The 18821-nt window shown below is 39.3% G+C and overlaps 1 protein-coding gene across 6 annotated transcripts in view; it reads right to left on the bottom strand.

Annotated features, from left to right (window-relative positions):
* The window catches only part of Tnik (TRAF2 and NCK interacting kinase), a 386642-nt gene that overhangs the window by 28030 nt on the left and 339791 nt on the right, over positions 1–18821 (bottom strand). For 4 of the 6 annotated variants that reach the window (XM_040754595.1, XM_040754594.1, XM_040754592.1 and 1 more), the window contains 2 exons: positions 14488–14672; positions 4490–4619 (listed from right to left, as the gene is read on the bottom strand). In XM_040754595.1, the coding sequence (XP_040610529.1) occupies positions 4490–4619; positions 14488–14672 (315 nt within the window). Of the gene's footprint in view, positions 1–4489; positions 4620–14487; positions 14673–15730; positions 15740–18821 lie in introns of all 6 variants that reach the window. The other 2 variants (XM_040754593.1, XM_040754589.1) reach the window with 1 other exon arrangement.

The following is an 18821-nucleotide window of genomic DNA, read 5'->3' on the forward strand; positions in this document are numbered from 1 at the left end:
CATAAATCACACCTTGTCACTTTCAAATTTTTCAGTTTCTCTTCTACCAGTGGCATTTTCTCCCAGGTCTTGAAATTGATGAAGGTATGCTGGTTATTAAGGAAAGACTTGAACGACTAGCTAGCGATGCATCTCAGATTGAAAGGCCAGGAGCAATGACCCTTAATCTACCCACTTCTGAGTCATCATCTCAGTGCAACCGACTGGCATACTCTCATGAAATGCCTTCTGTGTGCCGGGCCCTCCTGGGAACACAAAGTAACTGAACCTTGTTAAGAGAATCTCAACCTCTCTGGTTTTGAAAGCTTCACCATCCCCACGAGGATGAGCACAAACAAGTTCTGTATTCCAACATAAGCCAGTAGTGTGCCAAACACTCTGCACCAGGTGCCACTGAGTCCTCGTTGGAGCACCTTGGGCTAGCTTTCAGTAGCTCCACCTTACAGACGGAAAAAGTACAGTGTGAGATAGCCAATTAACATTTCTCGAGACTTTAAGCCCGCGCTGTGTGGTGGTGGTGGAGTCCAGCAGCTCTGGAATGTACTATTACATTATGAGAGTTCTTACTGTGATAACTTACTGAACCAGGAATGGAAATCTATGACAAGTAGGACCAAATTCTCAATACCATTGACCACAAAGACCAATTTTTGCCAGCAGCCAAACTGGGCTATGTTGAAGATCTCGGAGGAAGAAGAGATGAGAACTCAAATGTGTGGCGGGGGAGAAAGCAGTTCTGTGGAGAGACAGCAGAGAAGGGAGGAGGCGAGGAAAGGTGAGGGCAAGGAGATGTAGACAGCCAAGTTCACATGGTAGCCACCTGAGCCCTACTTCTTTTTAGCTTCAGGCTCCACCCCTACACAAGTACACCACCAATTTTGTCTTGAGTTCTTTCTATGGAATATGCATATAAATAGTTTGTGAACTTTTAACTCTTCTTTGAGTGTTATCTACAACTCCCTCACTTTCTCCTTAAACTCTGTAAAATGCGTTTTTCCTTTTTATTTATAATAAAAAGAATCTTGATGGCACAAAGTAGTGTTCTCATTCATTTGGACAGGTGGATAGATATACGGGAAAGAACACGAATAGCTTCAGGAAAGGCTTCCAGAAGGGAAAGCTGAGTCAGAAAAGAGTGGGAAGGAGAAAAGCAGGGTGTCGTTTTCAGGAGATAGGCCACGGTAGACAAGATGGCCAGTAAGAGCTGATGTGGCTCACTCTAGCAGAGTAGAAAACGGTCCTGTGAAGTGTAAGATGAGATAGGGGAAAGATATAGCAGCTAGGGTGTGCTCCACAGGGGCACTTTGTATGTGGCATAATCAAGGTAGTATGGCCAATATAGTCATCTTCTACTCACACAAGAATGAATTGGGTGAGTTCCTGATGGCCATCCCATGGAAGTGAACTCACAGTATCCTACAGGTTGTCATAATAATGTAGAATTTAAGTTTTTAAATTTTATTTTTTTTACTGTAGCCTGAATTCATTTTCAAATATAGGTGTTTTATTCTTTTTTTTAAACATTAAGTCCTGTTTGATGGTTAATTGTATATGCCAACTTAATTGAGCCATGAGTTGCACCGATTACACATTATTTCTGAGTATGTCTGTCACTTTGTTTCTGAGCATCAAGGAGATGAACTTTTGAAATGGTCAAGTGGTAGGTAGATTATCATTCCCAAATTATGTTAATAAGAACCTTGAGGAACCATAATAGAACTAAAGGCAGAAGAAGAGGAAAACTGTTTAAAATAAAATTTGTGTGTGTATTTGTGAATGTGGGCCCACATGCCACTGCATGCCTGCACGGGTCAAAAGACAACCGTGGGTATTGATCCTCTCCTTCCAGATTAGACACTCTCTTGCTGGTCAGTACTGTGTAGTCCAGGCTGGCTGAACCATAAGCCTCTGGAGTTCTCCCAGCCTTGCCTCTCATTTTGCCATAGAAACACTGGGATTAGATACACATACTATCAGTTCTGGCTTTACATGACTTCTGGTGTTTCAGACCCAGGTCCTCATGCTTGTGTGGCAAATGTTCTTGACCCACTGAGCCATCCCTGCAGCTTGTTTGAGTTGGGACATCTTATCTCATCTTTACCCACGTCTGCACTGGGAAGCCTACTATCACAGGTGCAGGGCTCATTAGATTTCTTGTCCTTCATAATAACACACACCACCTTCCCATAACCCCTCTCTCTCTCTCTGTAGTATCTTTGTTCAAATGGCTTGTGTGATTAAGTCCCCATGCTTTGTGGCTGAGGAGATGGCTTAGGTGGTAAAGTGCTAGCCTTGCAACCCTGAATACCCTTAAATCCCCAAGACTGATGGGATTCCAGAGTTCGTAAGGCAGAGATAGGTGACCTCTGGGCTTGCTGTTCTGACAGCGTAGCTTATTTGGTGAGTCCCAGGCCAGTAAGAGACCTTGTCTCAATAAAGAAAGATGTGGATGGCACTTGGGGAAAGACACGCAAGGGAGTTCCCTGGACTCAACATGTATGTCTACATATATACAATAAAAATAAAATTAAAAACCTATATTTGGTAAAAGTGGAATTTGGAAACTGAGAGAACAAATGGTCGGAGGGCCACTCAGCAGATCAACTTCAGGCAAGACACTGGCACATATGATTTTGAAAATGTTGGTGTTTTGGTCATCTAATTCTGGGAGCTTTGAACAATGTGGAATCATTGGGTATGGTTGGAAACAACCAATGTGTGGCTCTAAATGTCTCCCTGGAGATACTGACTGTTGTAAAGACCCAGCCATGAAGGAACTGAACTGTCTCCATTTGGACTTAGAGTTACTCACTCTAGAACGCTCTTGTGTAAAGCTCTGGTAGAACCCTCTATCTGTATTAAAATAACCCCGCATGGTTCTGGGAGCTTTCTACACCAGAAGCACACCATGCTAACACTGCCAGCCAAGTCCATTCTTCATCAGTCATTCGTGAAAACATTCTTTAAAGTCTACTTGAAAGATTCGACACGGGCATAAGCTAAAATCCTAGCAAGCTGCTGTGCGAGCTAGTCATCTAGTTATAGTCACACTGCCAATTTTACTTCAAAGGCCTTATTCATCTCCAAACTACACTTTCTTTCTTCCTTACTAAAGTAAGAGGCCTTCTGACTTTCTGGAGAGCAAAGCCTGTGAATGGAGTTTCCTAGCCCTATCCTATCCTATTTGAAGAGAGAGAATGACCATGCTGTCTATTTATGTTTTAGAGGAAACAGTGACTTGGGATAAGAAGTAAGAGGAGACTGGAGGTTTTGGTGATAATGAAATATAATAGTTATCCTTTATCAAATTTACTAAGTAGCCCATTTCATGCTGTCAATCATGCTATGAAACATATGGTATTATTTATGAAATGCGTGTGTGTGTGTGTGTGTGTGTGTGTGTATTCGGGGGATATAAAAGTCTTGCCTTCATACTTGTGTGGCAAGCACTTTATGCACTGAGCTATCTCTGTAACCCATTTGTGAAGTTTTACAGAGAACAAAACAGATGTAGGGAAAGATGTGGTAACATTTCCCAATGTTACTTGACATCATTTTCTTCTGAAACTTGCATGCAATGGAAAGAGAAGATGGGTTCTAATTTCCTGGGGCACTTCAGGGTGACAAAGCTACCACAGGGAACACAGTGGAAGGTCAGGTGGAAGGGAACGTGTGCTTCCTACCAAATGAAATCAAGTTCCCAGACTTAATAAACAAACAAAAAAAACCTTTTTAAGGGTTGAAGAGATGAATCAGTATTAAGAGCACTGGCTGCTCTTCCAGAGGACCTGGATTCCATTGCCAGCAGCCACAAGGCAGCTCACAAATGCCTGCAACCCTCGGGCCAGGGGATCCAACGCCCCTCTCTGGCCTCGGTAGACATTAGACATGCACCAAGCACACAGACATACATACAGGCACAACAGACATATATAAAAAAATAACTAAATAAAAATTCAAAATCCCTCAAAATTAAAAGATGAAAATAGATGGCAAAGGTATGCTTCTTAGTTGATTTTTGTGTTCTCTAGCCTACTTCCTTATTGTTTTTCCAAATGTTAATTTAATGAGATGCAAAGACAGCATAGTTTCTTGGAACTACTGAGCATTTTATATGAAATGAATAAGGTGAGGTTTACAAAACTACCATTTCTATCAAGAGAAGGATTTCATTTCTGTTTTCCTAGTGTTGGGAACATCTGTGTTTTCCAGTTTTATGTCCTCAGGCTCAGATTTTATACTCTGATTTGCATAGCTCCTGTTGAAGAATTGGGCCTGATGTAATTAAGTCACTCTGCAGAAACTTGGGAGGACATAGAGAAGAAGATAGCAGACAATTAAAATCACTCAACCACTTAGAACAACAGGCTCTTGGGCTCCCCTAGCCAGCACACTTATGATGTATGCTGTAGGAATTCCATGTAAAAGCATGAATAGAAAAACCATATAAGGACTGTGCTTCCCTTTAATGACTGTTACTCCAGCTCACCTCTCTGATCATCAGGGTTCCTTCTCTGGAAATGCTGCTGCCAAAGGTGTCAGCATGCGAAGACTCCAGCCCATGTGTCCCGACCATTCCCACATTGTACTGCTCGTTACTCCCTGGAGCTCCTGTTGGTCTGAGAAGAGAAGGAACAACAGGCACACAGCAAGGTATAAACTCATCTTAAATGAAATGCCACAAAATGTAAATACCATTTACTGCCCATATCCACTTCTTAGAGTGGCAAATGCATATGACATAACTTGTGTGATTGTTGCAGTGACTTTAGATTGGGGTTTCCATTTCTGCAGGATCGTGACCTACATTGCACCCTATTCTTAACTCAGACTGTGAGTGATTTCTGCTCTCCAAGGAAAAAATTGATGCAGTCAGCATCCAGGCTTATGAGGCACTACTGAGTCCCCCAGTCCCTTGACCTTCTGTGACAAATGGCCACCCTGATCTGACTTTGCACTTGCTATTTCCTCTGCTTGGCTCTTGGCTGGCTCCTTCTCATTCCTTTGTTTTTATCCCAAGGGACTGATCTAGAACACAATCTCAAGATCCTTGTCCAATCTCACTAGCCTTCACTATTCTTATTGTCATTTGTGATTCCTTTGTTTAAGATTCCTGTGTGTGCATATGTGGGGTGTAAGTGGGGAGCATATCATGTGAGAGGGACTGGAGTTGGGTTTCATCCTAAAGAAAGTCATCTACTTCCTTTGAGACACAGTCTCTTTTGACCTGGAACTCACCAATTAGGCTGGGCTGGTTGGTCAGTGAGCCTGAAGGATCCTCCTGTCTCTTGTCATTCAAGAAGGATTAAAAGCAATGCAACTATGCCTGGCATTTTTACATGGGTTCTGCGAATTGAACTCAGGTCCTCATGTTTGCAAGCAAGCACTTTATTGACTGAATCATATTTTTGGTCCCTGGGAGTTTCAATTCTTTAGCCTGTAATCTCTTCATTTCCTCCCTCTTCATTTGAACACATGCTTGTATTTTTGCTTATCAGTACACATCCAGGTCAATACCAACCTGATTTATTCATGTTCTGTGACCAAAAGTGTGTGGTATGGTATCTTTAGCAAAAAGTCTTGCCATCAAGTTCTAGTGGCAATGGCAACGTTTGGGCGGGGCCTCTGATCAACAACTTGAAGGGAGGTAGCCCACACCTGAGCTTCTTATTTGATAACCTGTGGCTTCTGGGAAGTGCATTAAAATTAGTAAGCTATATACATATACATTCATATGGTATGTATAAATTGATATCCTATACATATGAAGTTTATGACATAGTAGGTGTCTACATTTGTTTTCAATCTAGGCAGTATACACCTAGTTTGTAGCATAGAGCATAAAAACTGATCATCCGATAAATGGGGGTTTGTGCTATTTATAGTGACAGCTAACTGTCAGATTCAAGCAGTATTCAGCACTTTCCTACAATCTCTATATGCAGACTGTACTGATGCACATAATTCCCAGGTTTCTCTCGCTATTGTGTTATGTATTTCCTAGAGATCAACGATAATCTGAGGATGACATATTCACCCAGGAACCACCAGATCTATCTAGCAGACACATGGAAGAACTTTCAAGGGTAAGGCGACAGAGCACATATTTAAAAAGTCTCTTAATCTTTTTATGTATTTAAAACTCATGAACATTTGTCGCTTTAGTCTCTTAATTCTTTTTATGTGTTTAAAAGCCATCAATGATTTCTGGGTGTGATGGCACATGTCTTTAATCTCAGGTTTCAAGAGGAAGAGACTGATGATGTCTGTGAGTTGAAGACCCAGCCTGATCTACTTAAGAGATCCTGTCTCAAAAAAAAAAAAACTAAAAAAGACACTGCCAGCTGACATGCCAGTGTCAACAGGGAAAACCGACACAGGGCATCACTACTAGATGAAGAATACAGGCAATTAATGGCTGCTAAAAGGGAAGATTAGTCTTCCCTAGGGATTAATCACCTACTTGGTTTCTAATACCAAGTGGTCAGCCTTAAAAACATACATGCAACACTAGACACACTCAGCAGGCTGGATTCATATATTAATTCACACATGTATTTAACAAGGAAAAGAAGCTATGGATTTAAGAGGGAATGAGGAGAGGGTATGGAAGGGGTAAGAGGGGGGTAAATAATATAATTAAATTCTAATTAAAAATAAAATAAACTATAACACAAAACCCAACCACCAACATCACCAAGACCTGTCTGCAGTTTCTTAAATATGATGACAGTCTGAAGATATAATAAAATATTCATTTCCAAGAACCAAGAAATACACCAGGTGTATGCTAGCAGGCACACTGTCAGAAACTTGCTAAGGATGAGGGAAGTAGCTGAGTGACAGAGGGCTTGAAGCCCCAAGTTCAAACCCCAGCAGTGGAAAAAGGATTCTCATCCAAAATGGAGAAGCAAAATGATGAGAGTAAATTTGGTTATAAAAATGTACAGTGAGAGTAAAATAGGATATGAAAATGTAGAGTGAAAATAAAATCAGATATGAAAATGTCTAGTGAGGCCTAATTTCAAAGTTCCTCACTTGGAGCAAAGGACTGAATGAACTAAAATATGGATAAGAATTGATATGTTTGGGATAAAAAATTCAAAAGCCTACTTTCAATGTCACCGTTTCTGTCCCAGAAAGGAGCTATTAGTATTGACAGTGTTCTCAAACATAGGAAAGCCACTGTTGTGGTCATTTTGGTGTATTACTAGATTGGTAAGTCAAATAGATCTCAAAACAAATGCTTCTTCTCTTATTCTTGGGAATTTAATCTTATCTGTGTTGTTCCTTTTCTAATGGGACTTAAGTTCTTGTTTCAGAGAAGATGGCACGAACCCAATAGACCAATCTACCAAGTGTCCATCAGGCATTCTCTGCTACTGCCACAGGCTTAGGCTGAGATTAGGGATCCCTACCAGGTTGACACTGTCAGGTCATGGTCTCCATTATCACAGTCTCATTTCTTTTTAAATTCTTTGATAAAGTTCTGACTCTACTCAAACATTTTAATCAGAGAAAGGATGGATATGAATACATCTTCGTTAAAAAGAGTTTTAAAAGCCTACTTCCAGCAAGAAAAATTCTCAGTAAACTCCCTATACATTTAGTTAATCCTTTCCCATTCTTCATTTTATCATTACTTTAGTAAAATAACTATCAATGGTCCATTTCTTTTCCATGTAAATTTCATAGCAAAGACTTAGTGCAATAATGTTTTTGTCAGTATTCTCCTCCAAATACGTTTGTGGTCACCTCTATCAAGTCTGGGTCTATTTTAAAGGTTTAAATTTTACTGAAAGGCTTATGTGTCAATAGCAGATACTACTATGCATACCATCCCCCACTGTTTAATATTTGCTAAACATTTTCAGCTAAGACTACATTTTGTTTTGCTTGAGTCAATTTTTATATTTTGACTGTTATAGAACAGCACTGCCTCATCTGTTAAGAGTTTTAGACTATTTCAAGTTATATTTTACATTATTTTAAATAGCAATATTCCCTATAGATGGAATAAAAGGCAGTATGTATTCATTTTTTAGTTAATTTGCTTCTAATATAGTAAGAAACTCCTCTTAGCTAGCACAAGACAGCCCTGTTACATAGGATCATTTGATTATGAACGCTTTGCACATATATATTTTAAGTTCTTGCTTCTTATATTAACTGTCTCTACATGAGCTATGCCACCACCATGTGTTCAACATAATGCAATTGCATTTGATTGCAGAAAATATCCAAGACTCTCTACCTATTCAGATCACCTCCCTACACACTCCTTTTCAAAGGGCAAAGCTCACCCCACGGTTCCCAGTCAGGGTTGAGGACCCTGTTTCAACACAGCAGGCCAGAGGCCATGCCGCTTATTTTTCTTGTTCCCTGACTCTTCTCTGGTCTTCCTTTCCCTTTGCTATTCTGTGCCCACTCCTTTGTGCCCATTTCTTCTTAACTGTAAGAGGTGTCTGAGACGCTGCCTCATTTCATATAATCTTTTATCAGGCTCCAATCTAGGGTCTTGATTATGAACACTATTTATCCTGTAATAATAAATAAATATATCTAAGCTCTTTATTCAGTCACTCACTTTTCTGCTTCCAGTTGAATATTTATGTACTGGGTGGCAGTTGAGGTCATGACCTTCCTTGTGTAGTATTTATTTGGATGAGTAACTTTAAAACCATTAGTTTATTGTGTTCAACATTCTAGACTCCTTTCTCTCATTTTCTCCAATGTTCACCTAGGCCCTTCTTAAATACATCTCACACATCTCAAATATTTTCTGTTCTTTTTTTTTGAAGTGACTCAATGAGGCTGGCATCCTTTTTCACTAATGGCAGTCTTCTTCAAATTCACTGCACAACTGACCCTGTTTTTTTTTTCCCTTCCAACATTCAGTAGCTCGCTGTCAACTGTGGCTAAAAGTTAAAAGGTCTTTATGATGGTTTTAAGGTATTATTGGGTCCTGTGTCTAATGGAATTTTAAAAGCAAATCCTACCTTATTCTAACTCTGGCAGCATTTAACTTACAATTGTTTTCTGTGTATATTACATTATAAAACCCTCGGTGATTTAAGTCTGACCTATTTCCCTGTCCACCTCCTTCTTATTTTCTGCTTCCCATAGATAATACAGTTTCTAAACACAGGGATGGCTCCCCTCTCTGCTTCCCCATGGTATCAACACCTGGTCCTTCAGTGGTCAGATCTCATCTGTGTGTGTCCTTGGTGTTGTGTGATGAGTGTCACATCCCAGAGGCACCTAATGAGTATTCAGTACACGCCTTGAAGGCTTTTCTTAGTGTCCCTAGTATGGATTTTATTTAGGGTTATGATGACTCTCAAAGCATAGGTCTTTTGTAAATTGATGAGTGACTAGCTATAAGGTAATCAATAGCATGCTTAAATGTATTAGATAACCAATGCCGGCTTCTGCCATTGTATATCTAGAATGTGCCAACTAGGATGGGCCAACATAATATTAGAAAATCCAGTGGTTAGTATGGGAAAGTAAAATAATTCTGTTCAGGTAGTCATAGGACCTTACAGTACAAAGAATAAAATCTGAGGTATAGACACTTAGAAAATAGGATTGGTTGGTGCTGGAGAGATGGTTAAGCAATTATGAGTACTTGCAAATTTTTCAGAGGACTGGAGTTCAATTTCCAGAACACACATGGTAGCTTACAATGATCCCTAAGTCTAGTTTTAGGGGACACACTCATCTGATTTCCACCAGGCATGAATACAGTGTACAATCACACATGCAGGCAAAACATTCATATGTGTAAAATAAAATAAATAAATTAAAAAAACTTGAAAATGTAACAGGATGTCAAAGACTTCCAGTAAGCATGTAAAGGGTGACACAGGAATCTGTTTTAGACACATCATAATTAGGCACTGCCTCAGCAACCACAGAATTCCAAAGAGGGGCAGTCTACAGTCTGTCTCATTAATCTCTAACACTTGTTTCCAAACAGAAACATAGTCTGAGAAACAGTCCCAGACAAGAGGCGTCTACGAAGTTGTGACAACTACATGCAACATGGTAGAGGAGAAGGCCATTAGGGTTTAAGCTAAGCAGGCTTGTCCAGCCTGATGAGTCCAAGTCAGTGCCGCTCATTAGCATAACACATGCAGTGGAGATGTGGAGAGTGTGATGGGGCAAAAGCAGTGAATGCCCTTACCGCCTACATTTTCCTATAAAACTGAGACTACCCTAAGAAAAGCAATGCTTATTAACAATAAAACAATGGGAAGAAAAAACCCAAACTAAAAGTGACTACGGATAAAACAATAAACATCACCTCTTATTCCATTAACTATCCATTGTTCTAGAAGTAATTTTTCTTAATATAGAGATTGGGTAGGAAAAATAGCTATCCAAAAATCATATGAAGATTATAAAAGACAAATCAAATCAAAATAAGCAATAAGAACCCACCATTGATTCAAATGAAAAAATACAAGAAATTTCCTGTAATTAGAGTACTAGTTTGGAAGAATAACTCCCTCTAATAGGATTTGTCAAAGTGCTCCTGGAGGTACTGATTTAATTCAATTCAATTCATGCTTTTTTTAGGCACCTGCTTTCTGAAATGTCCTTGGTTTGGCAGAGGGTAATGGGGAGAAAAACTGGGTGTCATGTGACTTCTCAACTAAAGTGCTTCGCCTCCAGAAGAGCATAGGAGTGCTACAGACCCATTCCCATACAAGGCAGGACAGGACTTCAGGAAGAAAGAGGTGAGGTGGCTATTATGGCTCCGAGGAAAGGGACGCTGAAGGTTTCAGTTTGGCTGGGACATGTTAGGACAATCATTGGTTGCAGGAATGCGAAAGTGTGTAGGAACTGAGGGATAAAGAATGGACAGTCACCCCAGAGCATGAAAAGGTACAGGAGGGCAGAGGTCTTAAAAGGAAGCTGAGGAGGTGAGCAATGTGTGGATACGTGAACAGAAGGAAAGAAAAGAAAACTGTGTGGCTCTCATCATCTAGATGGCATCGTGACATTGACAAAATGAACTGTATTAGGACTACATCTGGACTTTACCTTTTTATTAAAGATTATTTTCATTTATGTGTATTTGTAAGTATATGCCACATGTATGTGGGTGCCTGTGGAGGGCAGGAGAGGGCAGGTGTTACAGGCTATAGTGAGTCATTGGATTTAGACATCAGGCCTATATTCTCTGGAAGAGCAGTGAAGTTTCTTAATCACTGAGCCATCTGGTCAACCCACAGCCTGTGCCTTACTGTCTAAAGTCTGGATTGGGACTGCAGGGAGGGCACTGATACAAAGGGTACCTCTCCAGCTTGCTCCACATGATGCAAATTGACCCTGTACTTCCTATCACATAAACCTTTTTCTTTTCTTGCTTATAAGAATAGTCCATGTCTAATCATATATTTGGTGATATACATACATATAATATAATATACATACCTATAATAAAAGTTCCTTAGAAATTTATATCAGTAATTGCTTATGCTCTTGGGCCTTCCCCACAGGAGGTGTTGCAAAATGCACTTAGTTACTTGGAGAACTCAAACTTAAAGTTCACTGTTACAGATTACATGGTATATAATAGTATGAAGCTGTACTAGGATGATCTCTCATTTGTACACTGGAATCCAGGGCTGCTTGTGTGAAAGCCTGGACTTCCATTTCTGAGAAGCCTGCTTTGTGTGCACTTCGTGGGAGTGAACTGTGTTACAATGTATTTTTATTTTCTCTAAAAATATATAGCATAAAACATGAAAGTTTATCTTGACAAAAGAAAATAAAGGTGGCAAGAACATGTACACTAAGAGACTGTAGCTCCAAAGCATTCAATTTGTACAGAAGTAGCTGTTTTATAATGGAGTTTTAATAGTATGAAATTTCTAAGGCATATAAGCCTTGTGTTGGAGGAGAACAGACTGTGTCTGTCTTAAATGCTCATGAAAATACATCTATAGTTCAGACCAAACACACACACACACACACACACACACACACACACACACACACACACACACACACACCTGGCCCTATTTTGTGTTCTTATGTGTCTTTCTATTATGTTACTGTCATGCATGTCTTTCTTTTTGATCAGGCCATAGTCTTGCTTGCTGTTTGCAGTCTGGTCCTGCCATTTAGATCCAGTGTGATTAAGTCATGGCTACTTTCATGGTTAATTTGGAAATTTACTGGAAAGTTGCTCAATTCTAGACACACCAAAGTCTTCAGAGAGATGGACAAGCCACTATCCCATCTTCAGGGACCTCCACAGTTCAAAGAGGGAGACAAACATGGCAACAATCCTGACTCAAGATATTATAGTTAAACAGGGCTACAGGGGAAATAATAGTGACATTGGAGAAGGGGGAGGAGGGGACAGGAATGGGTGACTCTTTACAGCAGGCTGTGCTGAGGATAGGTGATTTCCAAAGGGACAGATGAGCAGATACAGAGAGAAGCACAATGTGGTTTATTTATGGGACATTAGAAGGTTGTCCTTTAGAGGGTGGAGAGAAGACATCATGCATAGAGCTACAAAGTACGGTAGTGGCTTAGAATGTTATTTTATACTACACTTTTCCACAAATTACCTTCAGTTGTCCCAAATGATTAGATTATCTTGCATTCTTCCATGTATAATTTATCTCTCTAAAGAAGAGTATAAGTTTTGAAGGTAGAACATAAGTACATATTCTCCAAATGTTTCAACTCCCTTAGCATAGTATTTAACTGTAGTGGGAATTATAGGAATCTTTTAATTTCATCGTTAGCTATTATCCCAGCAGTTCTATGCCCAGTATTTATAGAGAACTTTAAGCATCTGTTAGAAGAATTGAACAACGCTGAGTCAAGACAAAATGGAAAAAATCAGCACATTTTGTAGAGATGTTCTGCCTTGGTAGTCTTGCCTCTAAAACAATTTCATTTGCTATTAAAAGACAATTTAGCATAATTTGCTTCAAAATGCCACATCTTAGCATATTTATAGTTGTTAATAGTTGAATAGCCAATAAAAGCATGGATTTATAATGATGGTTATTGGATTTGCCCCTCAGTCTGCAGACTGGCCACCCCTGTCTTCCTGTAGTCTATTGAGCAGGATAATATTTATGATCTTAAGACATCTTCTTTCAGTAGAGTCAGTATGTTCTGGTGATCAAGATTGATAGATAACCCAAAGAAATGAAGAGGAATGAGAGTGAAGATGGGGAAGTTGGCATTACATTTCACCAAAGTTTTGGTTAACTCAGGTAATGACACCTCATGCTTATTTTGGGAGGAGTTAAAAAAGCAAAAAAGAATGAGATGTGAACAATTAACCCAAGAATCCACTACAATTAACAAAACTCATTGAGATCCCTATTCATGCTGAGGGAAGAAAGAAAAGTAAAAGCCAGTATGATTTGGGGAAATCTAGGAAGACATACATAGAGACAAACAATATACAAATATAAGACTCTGAAGAATTTGACAAGAGTACGTGAAGATGCTGGTGATAGAAAAAAGGGATCAAGGTCTGGGGAGATGGCTCAGTCAGTGAAATGCCTGCCATGTAAGCATGAAGGCCAGAAGAGTGGTACATGCTTGAAATTCTGACACTAAGGAGGTGGAGACTGGAGAGCCAGTGAGCACCAGGCCAATGAGGGAACTTGTCTCAAAAAAGGTGGATAGCATCTGAAGAATGACATCTAATGTTGACTTCTTGCCTCCCTATGGACATGCACAAACATATAACGTACAGACTGCACACATGTTAACATCAATGCATATGTACATACATAATACATACACATACAAAAAAAGAAAGAAAAATAATCAAATAAAAAAACACTGAAGAGGATGGAATGAAAACTAGAAACACTTAGAATGTCCTTGAATGGTTATTTGCCTCCTGCTTATTTCATTGGGGTGCTAACACCTGTTGCCATGTGCATTCATTTTTGCTTATTGGTGGCCATGGTGGTAGGTGGAGTATGTCTACTGCTTATAATATCACTGTCCATGATCTTATTCTCTTATTTAAAGGTGGAGAGACATGTGCCAGTGGTCTTGCTGTCGATATTGTTTGTCTTGGAGATGAAAAGAAAAAAGAAAGAGTCATCTAAAAGACAGCAAGTCCAATAGTAACAGGCAGGCAGGGCACATGCAGGCATAGAAATGCTACTTGCTCTAGGTGACTGAGTCTATGCAGAGAGATTTATAGGACTATGTTTTCATAAGAACTCCATTCCCCAAAGCCAATTCACTTTGTCAGTGACCTATGTGTGATTTGAATTTAGCTAATATTTCTCATGCTTTGGTTTGGAGACCCAGCCCATTCCTGGTCTTCATTTGAGAAACAGTCTAGATCCAGGAATGGTGCTACGTATCTGTAGTCCCAACTACTCCTGAGGCTGAGGCAGGAGGATAGCTCAAGCATAGACATTGAGGGCAAGCTTGGGAACAACCTACAAACTCTATCTCAATACAACAACAGTCCCTTACATCAGTCTGGGGATGTCACTGACAGCCACTGTCCCATCGTGTGTCTCACTCTCCCCATCTTCTTCCTCTTCCTCACTACTCTCTGATTCCTCGCTGGAGGAGGAGTAGTCAGTTACTTTCTTCAGTGGGCGATTTGTTTCTTCAATCCGGAGTTCTCTTAATTCTTTGGCTAATGCCGTCAGATCCTACAAAAGAAAAGTTTGTAAGCACATGAAATGTAGTTACAACCAAAGCTGTATCTCCCAGCCAGTCATTGCTCCAGCTTAAGCAACAAGAAAAAAAGAAAGAAAGAAGCTCTATAGAGAACTGTGACAAACACAGTTACTGTATGGAACTAAGAAAATGATGTTTGTGGTGTGGAGAAGCTAAGAGACAGGAGATGAAATAAAATTCAAACTTAGTTCAAAACCAATAACTAGACCAGGACTGACTGTGCATGTGCATATGTGTGTGTTACACTGGAACTGACTACGCATGTGCATATATGTGCATGCTGTGCTGTGTGCAGGCTCATACATACAAACATTGTGTCTTCTTTCTATTTTGAAAGGGTGAGGTTGGTCATCCTCAGAGTTGAATGAGAAAATAAATGGGATTAAAATTTGTTCCCCAAGTATTGTGAAATTCCTGGCCAAAGCCCTGATGATGGCCTTTCTTCTCTTATGAGGGCTCCTGGACCAAAAAAAAAAATCTAGCATCATTCATAGAGCAGAGCAGTTGCCAAGGTTCATGTGGTGTGAAGTCATTCTCCAAGTAACTAAGGTACCACATCAAATGACAGCCCATCCCAAATCCTACTACTACTGAAATTCTGAGCCACAGGAATAAGCTAATCAAGAGGAAGGACAGACAGACAGACAGACAGACAGACAACAAACAAACAGCTCTCTTCCAGAACAACAGGTGTTTCATTTTTAAATTTTAAATTCCAGTCACCTGGCAGAAACCCTGACAATAAATGCTGAAATGAATGTGTAAACACCCAAAGGAAGAGATAGTTTTCCAGTTTTCCATGAGTGTGATGAAACCTTTAGCCTTATGGATGTGATGAGGCAGAACTTAGTTACCAGGCATAGTGCAAGACAGTGTGCTGGACGTCTGACTACCTTTAATGGACATGCTTTCAGAGCAAGGCGGAGGGAGGCAGTTCTGCAGAAGCATGGCCGCTCTACTTGGCATGGGTTAAACTGCCCATGGCACGAAGCATGCAAATGAGGAAAAAGCAATTTGACATTGGTCTTACCATTTCTCCCTATTTAGGAACCCATGTGGGAATCAGAGCATTCAGCGAGAGACAGGGAGTTAGGGAGAAAGAAACTCATTGAAAAATACTAAAGCCCACATTTTTTTTCCAAAAAAGTATTTGGCCATATTCTCTCTTTATTTCAGTCCAGAAATGTATTTGTCCAATTCACCTGATGTATCATTACTCTTGGTGACGTAAAAGATGTTAAGTAATTGATCTCTATTAGAAGAAAAACTATAGTAAGCATGCAGAGTTAATGGCAATTATAATTTTGAGGCACCCATATGCTGTGGCCTTGCCATACTGTGGCCACATGACAAACACCACAGTTTTGGTTAACACTCACAGTGCTTAACTGAAATTTAGGACATTCAAGCTGTTAAGTGAACAAGTCAGAGTCATTTCCTTTTAATTTCATGTCTCAAATGGAAAGCAATAATGTCCTGAAGCCACTGCATTAAGGCCCCATGAAGGGGAGGCTTCTGGAAATCCCAACTGCATGTCCTACTCATGAACACACTTGCTGGGGCTTTTCTATACATGTACACTCCCTCAAACACACAGCCCTAGTCTCCGCCATCTGTGAAAGTCAATATAGAGTTGGATCCAAAAGGCTTAACAATGTTTAAAGAAAACATACTATGAAAGGGGAAAGCCTTCACATGCACATAGAATTTTATGGCAATTTATTTCTATTTTCTTAGGCAATGCACCCAAACCAGGAAAGGCTAATATCTAGCTTTCACCCTTCTGCATATTTCCTCTTGATTGCTGTCGATACATTTATCTTTATCAAACAAAAAGAGTATGAAGAGCATGCTAGATGGGCACAATGGGGACAAACTGTTGACAGATTTGTCAAGACTCTGAAAGCAAGAGGACATGGTGAGCTTCCAAACTAGCAAAAATGACAAATTAGACACATTTATTGCATATTTAGATTTTATAAGGTAATACCATCAAAGAATATAACTAATATTTAAAATTTTACTTATTAATAACTATACTTTATTATAATTTAAAGAGAGAATATGGTTTAAAGGAGCTTGTTTCTACTATCAAAAAGTCTGAGTAAAATATAACACTACTACCATGACTTATTTAAATTAATGATACATTTTACCCCAGGCATGGCTTCCTTATCTCTGACAGTTCAGAACAAGATAAGAGAGTTTTAAAAAAATCTGATTTATTTAGAATTGTTAGTAAGTCCATAACCCAACAATAACATTGAGAAAATTCGACTTGTTAAAGTGACCTGCCTTTCTCTAAATACTGTATTTATCAACACTTTAAAATTATGACCTGCTTTATAATTTTGGTTTTAATCAGAATTTTTATTTCTGTGTTATTAAAAAGCTCTTTCCTAAAACATTAAAAATAATTGCAATTCTATTTCAGCTTAATTGGCAGCAGCTTGGAGAGTGGGACACAAATGAAAATTTCAAGGTAGCAATAATGAATAATCAAAAGTAATGCCCCCGAAGAGAATTAATCTCCCATTGCCAGCAGCCTTTGTGGCTAGCTGAACTTTTGTTCTTCATGGACGATACCATGGAAGAAAATGCACGATATCAAAGTTGCAGGAAATAGACATGATGCAATATTGTCACTGCTGGGTTTGGATGCATTTTCATACACTTTATTCTCTGACAATTCCAATTTGCTCTATATAATGAGTCTTTTATGGTAATTTATTGCCTGGGTGTCTGCAGCTAAAAAGTATTAAAAAGGAGAATAAAAGTGCTATTTAGCATGAAAATATTTGAGAACATAGTAACTAAGAAAGAGATATGGCAAAAATACTTCATTCTTTTTCCCTACAGTCCAATGGGAAGACAGTAGGAGGCTCCGCCCAAATGGATGTGTTTGATGCAGCATTTCTTAGTTTCTTCATGATGTAACTTTTCATTCTGGTGAGTTTGTTTCAACATCTCGCTTCAAAATATGCTCATTTAGGTTTCTTTTTTTTTTTTTAAATAATATAGTTGATTCAAATTTTACTCCAACTGGTTGAGTCATTATATTGTTAGCCAATTTTAATCTGGCCTTTCTTTTAAGTGTTGCATTTTCCCATTTTTAGGAAAGCTAAAGGAATAAAACTGAGTGTATTACTTAATTCAGTGGACTCATCTGAAGGAAAAAGAGTTCAGCTTACTAATTATTACTACCTTTCAACCTATCTATGGGTGATTTTAGAATTTTTCTGACTTCTTTTTACCCCAATGAAAATCTAACCCAGACACACATAGATCTCATGCCACACATTCAGTTATGGGAAAGTAAACGGTATCGGTTCTCAGAAGTTGTATTAAATAACAGTGTTCTAAAATGTCATAGTGCATTAGAAAGTAGTGCTAAATTAATGACTATCTTTTGGGATTTATTGCTATGAAAGATTAAACTCTTGAATTACCAATAATATGAAAAACGTTTCTAAAAAGATATTTAAAGACTTCTTTGAATTTCATTCTGGGTTATCTAAGAAGGGAAACAGTTGCAGAAGGAAAGTCATATTAAAACTTAGGGCTGGAGAGGGGTCACAGAGCTGAGGTCAAGATTTCTCAACAGTGGCTCCTTTAACATTTGGGCCCAGGTGACCTCTAACTGTGAGGAATTGCCCTGTGTGTTGTAGGATGCCCAGCTCCACCCTTTTTATGTATCCACAAGCTGCCAGTAGCTCTGCCTCCTACTCTCAAGTGTAAGAAACACAGTTGATTTCAAGTTTTGCTGAATAGCTCCTAAGTGAAAGCAGGGGAGCAATCAGGGCTAAGAGCTGCTGGGGTCGGTAGGACCCTAATCTTCCTGTGTTTTGAGTGGTCCAGGCCATAGATACTCAAGGGTTAGAGCTGTCAGTTCTCTGGGGGCATCTGATCTGGTACATAGCCCCAGAGATTTTGGCATGAGGTTGTCTACCTTCTGTCTCTAACTGGTGTGGTAGAGCATAACAAAATAAATGAAGTGATTTTCAAAAAGCCTAGAATATCCAGGGTTAATCAGATGAGACCTAGGAGAGTTTTTTCCTCATGATCGCTAGCTTGATACAAGTCTGGACCCTTAAGTTGTTTGCATGAATACTACTTTATTG

Source organism: Mesocricetus auratus, unplaced genomic scaffold (genome assembly GCF_017639785.1).
Source record: "Mesocricetus auratus isolate SY011 unplaced genomic scaffold, BCM_Maur_2.0 Super-Scaffold_100011, whole genome shotgun sequence".
In the NCBI taxonomy this organism is placed as follows: domain Eukaryota; kingdom Metazoa; phylum Chordata; class Mammalia; order Rodentia; family Cricetidae; genus Mesocricetus; species Mesocricetus auratus.